At 42.2% G+C, this 13,668-nt stretch overlaps 1 protein-coding gene across 5 annotated transcripts in view; it reads right to left on the reverse strand.

Annotated features, from left to right (window-relative positions):
* The window catches only part of KLF3 (KLF transcription factor 3), a 36,518-nt gene that overhangs the window by 12,842 nt on the left and 10,008 nt on the right, over nt 1-13,668 (reverse strand). For 2 of the 5 annotated variants that reach the window (XM_072807574.1, XM_072807583.1), the window contains exon 2: nt 8,135-8,230. In XM_072807574.1, coding sequence (XP_072663675.1) covers nt 8,135-8,191 — 57 coding nt within the window. In that variant the 5' untranslated portion in view covers nt 8,192-8,230. Of the gene's footprint in view, nt 1-1,075; nt 1,221-1,577; nt 1,741-8,134; nt 8,231-13,668 lie in introns of those variants that run through there. The other 3 variants (XM_072807591.1, XM_072807600.1, XM_072807604.1) reach the window with 3 other exon arrangements.

Raw genomic sequence — 13,668 nt, forward strand, 5'->3', positions numbered from 1 at the left:
CGCACCCCGCGAGCGCTGTACCTGGATGTATGCTGAGCCCCCCAAAAACGCTGAGGACGAGCACCCCGCAAGCGCTGTACGTGGGGATGCATGCTGACTCCCCAAAAAACGCTAGGACGCGCACCCCGCGAGCGCTGTACCTGGATGTATGCTGAGCCCCCCAAAAACGCTGAGGACGAGCACCCCGCAAGCGCTGTACGTGGGGATGCATACTGACTCCCCAAAAAACGCTAGGGCGCGCACCCCACGAGCGCTGTACCTGGAGATGTATGCTGACCCCCCCAAAAAAGCTAGGACGCGCACCCCGCGAGCGCTCTAAGTGATGTATGCTGAGCCCCCCAAAACGCTAGGATGTGCACCCCGCGAGCGCTGTACCGGAAGATGTATGTGCCCCCCCAAACGCTAGAAGGACGCACACCCCGCGAGCGCTGTACGTGGGGATGCATGCTGACTCCCCAAAAAACGCTAGGACGCGCACCCACTGGCGCTGTATGTGGAGATGTATGCTGACCCCCCACAAAAAACGCTATGAGGACAGGCACCCCGCGAGCGCTGTACCTGGAGATGTATGCTGGCCCCCAAAAAAACTCTAGGACACGCACCCCGCGAGCGCTCTAAGTGATGTATGCTGAGCCCCCCAAAACGCTAGGATGCACAACCACTGGCGCTGTACGTGGAGATGCATGCTGACCCTCCCCCCAAAAAAAAACCGCTATGAGGACGTGCACCCCGCGAGCGCTGTACGTGAAAATGCTGGCCCCCATAAACACTATGAGGGTGTAATGAATGTCAGGGTTAACGGGGTAACGATGTTACATGAGACATCTCAGGGTTTTTTTGTCTTTTTTTTTATTATTCCTGAGAGACACAGAGAGAGGCAGAGACATGGGCAGAACGAGAAGCAGCAGGTTCCCTGTGGGGACCCTGATGCGGGACTCGATCCCGGGATTCTGGGATCACGCCCAGAGCTGAAAGCAGATGCTTGCTCAACCACTGAGCCACCCCAGGCACCTCGAAATCTCAGATTTAATTCTATGATGATTCCCATCCAAAATGTTAAGGTTGAGGTTGATACCTGGCAAAAATTTTAAAACAGGTGATACACAGAAGATTTTTCATGGGCCTTGATCCCTAGGAGTCAGTGGGGCTTCTCAGTGGGCAGGAAATGTGGCTTTCCCCCTAGCGGTGCGAAGTGTGCTGTTCTCACCATACACTTGTGCCTAACACAGAGAAACGGAGCTGCAGTACATTTGGAGGGGCTTCCGCTGCTGACCAATCGATGCGTAGGGTGACCTGAGCAATGGTCCTGTTTGCACTGGACAGTCTGGTTTCAGCACTAAACGCCCTACTACATCCCAGGAGACACTCCGTCTCAGGCAACTGAGATGCTCAGTCATTCCCACCCACCTATATATCGAGGGCCACCCACTAGCCCCAACTCATTCAACGGTCTTATTCATAGTTTGAATGAAACTGTAGGTGGTGACTTGATGTCCAAATTTGTGCATGACACAGAAGTCTAAGAAATAGCTATATGACTCAAATAAGGACACATGGTGCCTGAAGTGACTACTTACACACAAATTGAAGCGTAGTGTTTCCTTCAAATCTAAGATCTGACGATTGACCTGACTGATCTTCAAATACCTTTCTCTCAAGAGAGAAAACAGTCATAATCATTGCATGCTATGGGTGTAGTCCTCGGCCATGGAATTCACTAGAATTACTTCTATTCCTTAACTAAAATTGAAAAAAAATTGTTTGCTGTAAGATGCTTTTAAAAAAATTAAACTCAACATAAACTATTTTCTTTACTCGTAGGTATTTTAGGGAAACTGAAACTTTTATTAGTGATAACATGTTTGCTAAAACTACTTGCATTTAAAAACTTTAGTCAAATTGATAAGCAACATACCATGCCTTGCTTTCAGTTCTAAAATCATTTTGAAGCAATACTAGCTCATGGGACAACGAAAACTTACCAATAGGGTCTTATCATTGAAGAGTTTACATGCATGAGAAATTTCCGGACTGTCTCCAGTGCCCCAGTAGCCACTACTGTGAGTTATAAATGACAGCGGGACAGCAGTAGTTTTTATTGGGATTACAACTGAGATCATACCCCTTCTTCTCTGGGCCTGCACTAGGTGCATCTTCACCTGGCTATGCATCCCCGGTGAGGTTTCTGAAACTCCCTTCTCTGGACCTACCAGGCAGAAGTATTGGGCCTATATGGGACCAGGCGGTATTTATCTTTATCTGCTTCTGAAGTCAGTTTCTCATCATTAGGATTGTGTGTTTTGTTCTTCTGCCCTTTCTTTATCCCTGTCAAAGCAATCTCTATCATCTCCTAGAGCAGTGATTCCTGCAACATGGTGCACATCTCTCTCTAGGGGTACCGCAGACACTTACAGGTAGTACACAAAGAATACAGTGCTTTAAAAGAGTTATAGGTTTATTTAAATGCATAAGAAAACTTTTTTTACAGTGTTGATACAAACTTCCTTTTCAGAATAAATTCATTAAAAAAGCAATTCTACAGAAGAAGGTAGGAAAGCTTACTAATATTTAGTGAGAAGTGCAGGTGCCATGAGTATAAGGCAAAACTTGTCAAGGTGATATTGAAAACCCACATTTTAGGAGGTTGTGAGGTTAAAATTAAAATTGGATTCAGTGAGATAAGCCATGTAATGAGCTTAACACACACCGTAGTGCTAGAAGTCCCTTCTCTTTCTAGACAAGAAGTGGCGCTGTAATGGGTCTGATCCTCTCAATCAGGGCTTCCCAAACTTTACTGTGCACAAATGTACCTATCTTGTCAAAATGCAGATTCTGGATTTCTGGGGAGTGGCCGGCCCTAGGTGCACAGACCTCTTTTGAACAGCGTTGCTCTCAACGACAAAGAGAGAATAGAATAAAAATACTAATTTTCAGTATTAAAATTTGATAAACCATTCAAAAACAATTTCAAAGTGCAGGAAGAATTTTTCACTGATAATACTGCTTAAAAACAAGGATGTGAAGGATATAAAATCAGGAAAAAGATTTATTTATTTATTTATTTATTTATTTATTTATTTATTTATTTATTCATGATTTTATTTATTTGAGAGAGAGAGAGCCCATGTGCACACATGAGCAGAGGGAGGGGCCAAAGGGAAGGAAGAGGGCGAGAACCTCTAGCAGGCTCCACACTGAGTGTAGAGCCTGACGTGGGGCTTGATCCCAGGACCCTGAGATCATGACCTGAGCTGAAACCAAGAGTTGAACGCTTAACTGACTAAGCCACCCAGGCACCCCTATAAATTGTTGCTTTTAAAAACAACAATTGTTTTGAGTTATGTATCAAGAATCAAAGGAGGAAAAAGAATCTTCCTTTAGAACCAGGCACACATAAGTACACCACAGGGTAAGAGGCCCAAAACATACGGCCATACTAATATTAAATATATTTACACTTAAATATGAAAACAGGTAATGTTAAGAGGCACCAATCTGCTAACAAAACAAAAAAAATTCTAGTATGTTCAACAAAGGTTTAAAGAAATAATTAAATATGGGGAGAGAAAGATTTCTCCTAGTTCTAAAGGTTAACTCACTTTATAGAATTTTCAAAAGGGCAAAAAGTTCTTGTATTAGAAACAAAAAGTTAGGAGATGGGAGGCAGCATTAATTGTTTCTACTCACCAAATGTAGCTTCTCCCTTATTTTCAGCCTTATTCTTCAAAGACCTCCCTATGACCTAGATTTTAATGCCAAGTTATTGGCAGCTAAATAGAAAGCAGAATGAGGACACATTTTTATTGCTGTCATTGCTGGATTTTTCTAACTGTGGGGTGAGTTTAAGGAAGGTAGGAATTTAGAACCTGGGAGATTTGCAAATTTAATAATATTCTCAGGTTTCTGAAGCCATAAAAAGAGAAAGCCACACATAAAGCCAAGTTTTATAAACATTATGTACTTTTCTGCTGACTTCGCTCCCCAGTGAATGCCCCCCGGCCCCCCATACCCAACCGTGCAGTTTTTGCAAGGCTTTGGGGCTAAAAGTAGGGAGACACATTTGGATACACATCACAGTAAACGATTAACTATTTCCAGTCTGACGGCCTTGTAAAAGGGTGAAGAAATGTGGTTCCTCATACCATCTCACTAGAAATTTCCATAGTGGTGTTGATCAGAACCTTCTGTAAGATGTGTTTGCTTTAATTATTTGGATGGAGCACATGAGCTACTACAATCAGCTTGCAAACAATCTGGTTCTCCACAGTGTAAGGGACCAATACAGGGTTTGCTCTGGGCATGTGCCTTAGGTGAGTACACCGTGGTAAGAGTAGCTTCTCCTCCGTTCCAGACTTTTCCTATCTTCTAGCAAAGCAGTGCAAATAAGGGCCGCATTAGCCCCAAATCCCAATGGGAGGCAAGTGTTGAAGAGGCAGCAAAAGCTCCTCTGGCCACAGGTGGCTAACCAATCCCCCTGTGCACACAGCTTACCCGAGGAGGCCTCATATCCTGGAACAGAGCAGCCTGAAGACAAGGCTCCAGCAAGGGTCTCTCCCATCTTCCGGCCCTCACTGGGGGTGGTCATGAGTTGTGCTTTTCAAAAAGTTCTCTCCTGTTGTAATATACATTCATGTGTTCAACCTCCACACCGTGTGTAATTTCTTTGCTGGCGGCCTCCTCTTACGTGATGAATGAATGAAGTGAATCAATGCACACTCTGAGCAAGTTTTTACTACACTATGGATAGCATCAATTCTTTTGATTCTCAAAAACAAGGACTTTCATTGTGACGGGGAAAAAGGCACAGGGCTTGGATGATTTTTCCAAAGCTACCACTTTGGACTTAAGTGAGCACTTTAATCGTCTCTTGTTTTACTGGGAATCGTTTTGGTGAGTTTTCCATCACAAGACAGTTGAAGTGGATGGACTGACTGCATGAAACATGGGCAGAGTCTCTATTTCACTGCTTATTAATATGAAAACCGAGCGAACATCCGTGACAGGGCAATGGCAAGTCAAAGGCATCTTCATACCAAGGGTGGGGTTCCCACTGCAGAAAGGCGTGGTACATTTATAAACACACACTCTGGAAACAGCAAATGTCATACTCTTCTACGCAAACTAAAGTAGAAAGCTCTCTTTCTACCAGGCTCAGAAAAGTCATGAAAGTTTCTGTTAAAACAGAACAGAGGTACTACTGATTTTAAGCAAAACCTCAACCTGTAAAGAGTCTGTCAGAGGATAATTTTCATTACAAGAAGGAAGGGGAAAAAAATACACTTTTTTCCAAAAGTAATCTTCCTAAAGGAATAAAATATGAATACTTTTAAAAAACGTTTTCTTTCTCACTTCCTGATTTAAATTCTTTCATTTCCGACCTTCTTTGAAAACATATTGGTAAAAGCAATTCTTTGATATGTGCATTGTATATTCACGTCTCATATTTTGCATATTATCATTTCCAATTTTACAAAAAAAAAAAAAAAGGCTCAGGGAACTGCTGGTGGTTTGCCAATATCACATTGATAGTAAGTAGAAGAGATCCACAGCACGGGGAGGGGGTGGTGGTCTACGCTGTTCCACATTAGGGCCATCCAAAGCCTTACTGTTTGCCTCAAAGCACAAGGGTTAGCAGAGGAGGGTACCGAAAGCTTACATTTCAGTAAGAGAAATGACACTTCCTTATTTTTTCTAAACTTTAGCAAAATACCATCAAATAGGTACTCAGCCTTCAGGTCAAAGGTGGAATTAAAAAAGAAAAAAAGAGGAACAAGGGAATAATAAATTAGGCTTAATGTACTCCACCTATAGAGACAGGAAGGATAAAATATGAAGATTCAAGAGTGGAAACAAAAGCTTTTTATTTAGTTTTGTAAAGTAAAGTAATCAACACCCCACACTACCCAAATGTTCCAGTTAACCGAGGTTTTGCTGAATCAAGAAAAAGAAATGTATTTGTAAGGACTGTCACTAACTTTTGATGAAATGATCTCATCAAATTCTTTAAGGGTTAGCTCGAAGTTGAAAACTAGAGCGTGAAGGAGAAAAAGACCATTAATTGCAAAAATACTTCTATATATTTTAACTTCACATATTTATGTAAGGTAACAGCATTGTAAGTATATCTGTTACTTCAAATTCATTTTATTTCCTTTTTTTTCCAGTCAAGTGCATTTCCTTGCACTTAATTATATCACACCAACTTAGCAACGCGGATCTTCATTTGAGCTTTAAATTGGCTCTTCAGCCATATTTTCATGCTTGATTAAAAGCATTGGAAGTATACTGAATATTAAAACGCATCAAAGATGGTTCTGCATCATTTATAAAATTAATCATATTCTCCAGTACTAAAAACCTATTCATATTTCAAGGATATAATTAATAGGGAAATTTTATAGCTCAATTTTCCTCCAACGTGATCACGCGATAGTTTGGGGTAAGGGGGCTGATGAATATGGTGACAGCACCAAATAACATCAGAAGTCAATTTAGTTTTTGATTAATGAAGTTCTTATTGCTCAGTTATTATCACCTTCAGACACTTGGGTTATCCAGCTCACACGCTGGAATGTAAATGTTATTTCCTCCAAGCCACTTGGACCTCACTTTTCATTGTACCCAGTGGTAAACACTCCGCTGGTTCAGTCATGCCCATGGCGACTCAGCTCCAAGGGCCTCCGGGTGACCCCTGTGTCTTGTATAAACATTTTTGGCAGGAGCCTCAGCGGCCGATGCATAAGGATGATCTAATTTTGCAAGCGTGTCATTACCAACCTTCAGATACACAACTCGGCCAAGTTTTTCCCCTTGTGACTATTTTCCAAGCCCATGGAAGAAAAGAGCAAGGCAGAGTGGGAGCCTTGCCCTGTTATTTCCTATTGGCCCATCCGATCGCCAGGAGTCCAAACCACTCCCTGCCTGGAAGTCCCTGGACCCCTCTCTGTCACCGCCCCTGTCCCACTTCCATAGCATAGCACCAGTGCTGGCCCTCTATAAACCCCTGGACTAACTCCTAGCCGCCTGTGGCTCAGAAGCTTCCTGAGGGGTTGGCTTTGCACGAAGGTGTTGAAAAAGACAACAAGATTCCCTCCCAGCCACAGACTCTTCCATAGTGGAAAGGAATCCCATCCTCATGGCTAGGTCCTCTCTCGTTACCTTCTCTTCAACCATCTCACTCAGGCACAGCTCAGTATAAGCTGTTGTCATTGGCTTTATTCTGAATATGTTTGTATTTTATTTAAGATTTTATTTACTTATTCATGGGAGACACAGAGAGAGAGGCAGAGACGTAGGCAGAGGGAGAAGCAGGCTCCCCATGGGGAGCCTGCTGTAGGACTCGATCCCAGAACCCCAGGATCACAATCTGAGCCAAAGGCAAACACTCAACCACTGAGCCACCCAGGTGTCCCCCGAATACATTTTTAGATGCAGGGCTGAGAATTTTTTTCTTTCCCAGGTTTCATCTTTTATTTAATCAGCTCCAGGAAGGACATGCTGAACACCACAGGACACAAAACGGAATATTTTTTTTTCTTCCAGTATTGAAAAAGAAAAGGACATTCACAAACATTTTTCAGAAACTATTCTATATACTTGGGTTGGTGATCTTGAGTAAGAACACCTCATAGAAACACATTCTTGATGCAGATTTCTTGTAAAAGTACAGCTGAAAGCTTCTTAACCATGATAAACATTGAGTATGGGATTTTTTTTTAATATCCTGGATGCACATTAATTTTTAAAAATCAGTCTGGTCAGGCTTTTTTTTTTTTTGAGGGGGGCAAACCAATAATCCCAAGAGCCCCAACTAAAAAGCTGGTAACTGAGGAGTTTTTATAAACCTCCTTCTGTCATGACTAGATTCACCTGTGACCCAAGTTCTATGCTGATCACATCTTGGGGGGCCTGGGGTACTGGTCTTGAGGAGACATGGATCTCATCTATTGAAGGGTATATGGTATTAAAGGTGCTAGGAGGGTGTTTAGCCCAGTTACCAACCGTGGCTTTGAGAAAAGTGCGTTTACCAAATGCCTGTCAAGTGATGAGTAACTTTAAGGAATAACACAACACACAATAATGTTATTGCCACTTGCAGTAAATAGGAAGAGGTGTTCAATTTTGGAAAACTTACCACCGACACAGAGTCCATGACCTCTTGCTTGACAGGGACCGGGTCAAACATGAGCATTCTTTTAGTTAAGCTTTCTAGGGTGCTCTGAGGTTTAGCCTAGAAAACAAAACAAGGTGTCCAAATAAATCCCAAGGTCACTTTAAACATAAGTGAGTAAAAATAAAACCTAATATTCCTCAAACCCTTTCTCTGCTCCTTCCTCTCCCCTGGCCCCAGAATGGCTGGAATTTATTTTCCTTACCTATGAAAGATGCCATTTTATATAATTAAAACCAGATTCCACGGTCATAAGTAGATGAGAGCCAACTGGCATTTCTAACTCCAATACATAAACCCTGACATTTTCTGGAACAATATGTACAGTCCCTCCTGAGCAGCAAAGCTTGCATAACATTGCTGTGCAATTCACCATCAGTTCACATGATATATGAATGTTAAACATTTTTCCTTATGTTCATTACAGACAAATCAAGAAAAAAACAAGACAGGCAAAAAGAAAACCTAGAACCAACCACCATTCATAACTTTGTTTTTATCCTTCCAAACTCTCTTTTAAAATGGATTATAGTATACATACGATTTAGTACCTATAATTTCACTTGACAACTGATTGTAAAAATGTTTCTTTTTCAGTAAGTATGGTTCCATACTGTGGAATTCAGTGTGCCACTGTGTGAACACAGCTTTTTTTTAAAGTATCCCTTTTTACTGGGCACTTAGATTGCTTCTAAATGTTCATCATTATGGATGGCAGTGAGCATCTTTATACTTATGCCTTCCTGCACACCCTTAATTTATTGTTAAATAGCGTAAGGGTAAATCTCACGTGGAGGAATTCTTGGGTGAGAAGCATGTACATTTTCCAAAGCAGCTGATCTATCATCCAGCAAAAATGCTCTATTATTTCCATGAATAAAACAGAACCCATTTCTCAACATGCCCACCTGCAATGTGCATTACCACTTAAAAAAAAAACAAAAAACAACTTGGTTAGTTTGTCAGTTTCAAACTGGCAAACTATTTTTATTCTAAATTGATTTTGTTAAAGTCGAATTTTTTCCATTTTTATTTTCCATTTGCATGTCTCCTCTAGAGAAATGCCTATATATTGAGGTCTTGACTCCTTCCCCATCCCCAAGCTGCCCATTGTTTCCTAACCCACTTTTTATACATGAAGACTTATTTTTTGGTATTCACTCCCAATTCTTCATTAGGAAATAAGCTAATCTACAGCCTAATGTAAAGGAAATGTCCATCTTAATCCCATTTGGCCTTTCTCTTCTTCTGTTGTTATGCTCGTGTTATCCCTCCCTTTTCTTCTGTGTTCTGTACTAGTTCACTGCTGGCACTAATCTACATCAAGCCAACTGCTTCCTCACAAAACAGAATTTTTTGCTCAACTTTGCTCAACATCCAACTGCATTTCATATGTTTGCGAATCACTGCCCAGCTACTACCCACCCAGATCTTCGACAACCTGCTTTAGGCACCTACTATCCAAATTTGGTTTCAGGCTTCAGAGCTTTGGTTGAAGGCAAGGTCTTTACTGGACCACTTTGGTTTGTGTGGGAGAGTGAACGAGTTCTGGACTGCAGTCTACCTGAAAAAGCTGCAGAAGTCTCTGGTTCTAGGTTACCTCCTGTATTTCAGGATTAAAACTCCCCAGCCCCACCTCCACAATAGCAGTTGTATCCACGCTCTGTGGGTTTTACTACGAAATCTTCACATACGATTATAAAAGTAATACTGTGTCGTTCTTGTGCTCCCTTGCTCAGTTGAAGAAAGACTGTTCTGGGTCTCATGACAACACGTGAGTATCGTCATTAACTCAACATAAGGCTCTAACTTCGAATTTTATTTTCCTACACCACAGTATGTATTATAATCTGTGAACACAATTTGATACCAGGCTGCTCAAATCAATGGTGCTAATACCCTCTTATGTATGCCAGCAAAAACAAACCCCAACAGCCAGTGAAAAATGGATGATTTCATAATGAAGGATGAAAACCCCTTTTGTGTCTTAGGATCTATTATTAACCAGTTCCCAGCCAAGCAGCTGCGGAGATGGATATGGTTCTAAAAAATACTGTCCAGTGCCTCACAGCAGACTATAAACAAAAGATGTGAGATCTTCTGCTCAAATCAATGAGGTCAGGTAATTCAGCAGCCCTGACCTTTGGCTGGCCACCCTTCCCCCAAGCCTTTTAAATTTAATTTAATGGCTACCCTTCCCCCAAGCCTTTTAAATTGAATTTACTCTTAGATTCATCCACTTGACTGAAGGGTATCTTGATGCAAATCCTTCTAAATATAAGCAGTCCTATTCTCAGGTGCATAACAAAAAGAGCTCTGGTCTTGGTCTCTCTCTCTTTTTTTTAAGATTTTATTTATTTATTCATGAAAGACACAGAGAGAGAGGCAGAGACACAGGCAGAGGGAGAAGCAGGCTCCCTGCAGGAAGCTGACGTGGGACTCGATCCCAGGACTCCAGGATCATACCCTGAGCCAAAGGCAGAAGCTCAACAACTGAGCCACGCAGGTGCCCCGGTCATGGTCCTGAGACTCAAACAGGAGAGCTGCATCCTAGCTATGAAATTTAAAGCAAAACAGAACCCTTTGCCCTGTAAAGAGTTCGTATCAATAAACACATACGCAATTTCTGGATATACATAGGTGTGTACACGGCACTAACACTGTTGGTTCCAACTTCAGGAGCAAAGTCAAGCATTTGTCTCTTTGCTAACGTAGGTAGGCTTTAGAGGTCGGTCCCCTCTGCCCTTTAAAAGACTCAGACTGAATTCAGTTTAAAAGTGACTACCAGCCTACATCCTGCCTGAGAGCTCACAGAGGGGCTTGCCACTTCCCAGCTGCACCACTGCAATAGCTTCCCAGCAAGTGTATGCCTCGCGGTACCTTACAGCCTTCACTACCAGTAAGAGCACACAGTGGAATTAGGATGGGCTCTGGTTCAAATTCTAACTCCACCATTTAGCTCATAAAGCCATTAACAACTTTTCCTAATGCCCAGAGCCGTGGCTATTAAATCCATTTAGAAATGAATGACACATTAACCTACTCTATCTCTTATCACTTAAAGACGTTATTTAAATCGCTTCATTAATGTTTATGTTTTATCTGAATTTTAGGAAATGAATGCTCCACAACTTGAAATCATAAATGAAAAAGGTAAAGTCTAATATAGAGCATCTGCCCTAATAAATTTTTTTCCTAATAAAATTTATTAAAAAATAATTGTGAAGGTATGTTTATAATATGTTCAAAACTGTACCTCAAGAGTAATTCAATCCCTGGTGAAGTGATAGTTCTCATTATAGAAGTATTTCAGCTAGTGAATGAAAAAGAAGTGGTACAATTAGAAGATCTCATTTTGAAAGACTTAGACAAGGCAACGCTGGACAAAGTCTGCAACATTCAAATATCATTATGAATAGAACCAAACTCACTCACTGTCCATTTGCACGTCGAACAGTATTCCGTTCCCGACCTGGCTGCCTCTAAAAGGACCGATCATACTTTCAGCGATAGTCACAGGATATGGAACAAGAGGTGAAGGACGTGCAAAGAAGACTGTACACTCTTAAACTGTCAACCAGACGGCCCTTCTTGGGAGGGGGTCACGGGGTGGGAGAGCTTTAAACACACATCTGTGTGCCAATGTTTAAATGTATCAATTCTAGAATTAAAACTCAATCAAAGCACAGGAGGGAAGCTAAGCCAGAAAGAAACCAAATTTAGGAAGAGAATGGAACACAGGAACACAAATCAGGCATTTGTTTATTTATGTGCAGAAAAATTCTATAGTCTGTAACTAACTCCTGTGCCTATCTCTGGTCCTGACCGTGTCTTTGGGTTCTAGGAGGAGTGACTGCAAAGTCTCCAAGGTGCCATGCATACGACTGAGAAGTAACTTATGCACTGAAAGAACTAGAACGCAGTGGATCTTGTTCCATGTGGACAGCTCAGGCTCGGGGGACACTAACATCCTCGGTAAAGGACACTAAATAAAACACAACCGCGGCCGGAAAGCTCTTACGCGACACGGACCGCAGTCTTGAGCAGAACCAGGAGGTGGCGCGCTACAACAGGTATTAGGGGCTAAGGACACGCGGGAAATGGGAGTTTGCCGACCTCCCCGTCCTTAAACCCAGTGGGTTGTAAGCGGGCCCAGGAATTCTGTTAACCACTTTCTGTGGGTGCCACGGAGATGAGAAGTCCCCAAACGTGGTTCTGTTTTTTGTTTTTGTTTTTTCAAACAGCTATTTTCCAATCATTAATGCATTTACATCGTAGCCCTACTGAACTTGCCAGAATGATTTTCCATAACCGGAACAAATGTCATCCCTCCCTAACTGGGTTATTTTGCTGGGAAGAGCCATCCGACTGAATTTTTTCTCCAAAGAGAAGAAACACATTTCCCTTCACTCTCTCTACTTACACTTCTGACTTTTCCCAAGTTAAGACATGGGTCAGATTTTTTTGTCAAAATGCAAAAACGTGTGATTTAGGTATTTAAAAGCTTTGGTGAAAATCATTTACATAAAGTTTCAGAAGGAATGCAGTTCCATCTCACACTCATCCAGTCCACCAGGAGGCCTACTCAACAGCTGATTTAGGAGGATACAAATGAGCTGCAGAGCTCAGAAATAAGCACAACTCTTGATGTAAGAGGAGCCTATGATGTCACCAAACCTCCTTTGAAAGAAGCTTGTCTTGAAGCAGGAGCAAGTTTTATTATAGAAACAATCTTACCATTGTCCCTTCCTTAGAAACATCACACACACACACACACACACACACACACACACACACACACAATGTGTGTGTGTCTGAAGCTAAGTTTCTTGTGATACAGCAGGATTTGCTCCTGACCTTCTCCCTTCTTGGGTACATTCCAAATCTCATTCCTCAGATCCTCAAAGGGTCCCTGCAGTATCCTCCCCCAACCCAGCCTGACCCTTAGACTCCAAATGACCTGCCAGCCTCGGAGCAATCTTTGTCTCCTGCTGACCTCAGCAAGGTGTAAGGAGAAAAACAGTAGGAACAAAGCATGACGTCATCTGCAAGTGCCCTTAATTTTCCCAAGGGTTTGGATGTTAAAAGAGAAAGTGTACTGCCTCCCCCCCACCACTGCCATTTACTCCCCAAAGGAACTGGGGAAAAAGAAAACACTAAAAAAAAAAAAAAAAAAATTCGTGTGTGTGTGTGTGTGTGTGTGTGTGTGTGTGAGAGAGAGAGAGAGAGAGAGAGAGAGAGAGAGAGAGACTCCTGGTCAGGAGAAGGGCCAGGCCAGGCAAGCAGGGGACATCCCTGCAACTGAACTTCCTTTCAAAAGAAACACTTCTTTCTTCACTTCTGTACCCAAATGCTTTTAAGAGCTCCTGAGGAGTCACATTTTTATGGCAGTTGCCTTGGCCAGAGACAGGGCGGTTGGGGTGGGGTGGGGGCAGGCAACAAATGTGGGAGGGCATTTTTAGGTTGCAGGCTGCTTTCGGAACAGCCAGATGCTGGCC

Source organism: Canis lupus, chromosome 2 (genome assembly GCF_048164855.1).
Source record: "Canis lupus baileyi chromosome 2, mCanLup2.hap1, whole genome shotgun sequence".
Taxonomy (NCBI): Eukaryota; Metazoa; Chordata; class Mammalia; order Carnivora; family Canidae; genus Canis; species Canis lupus.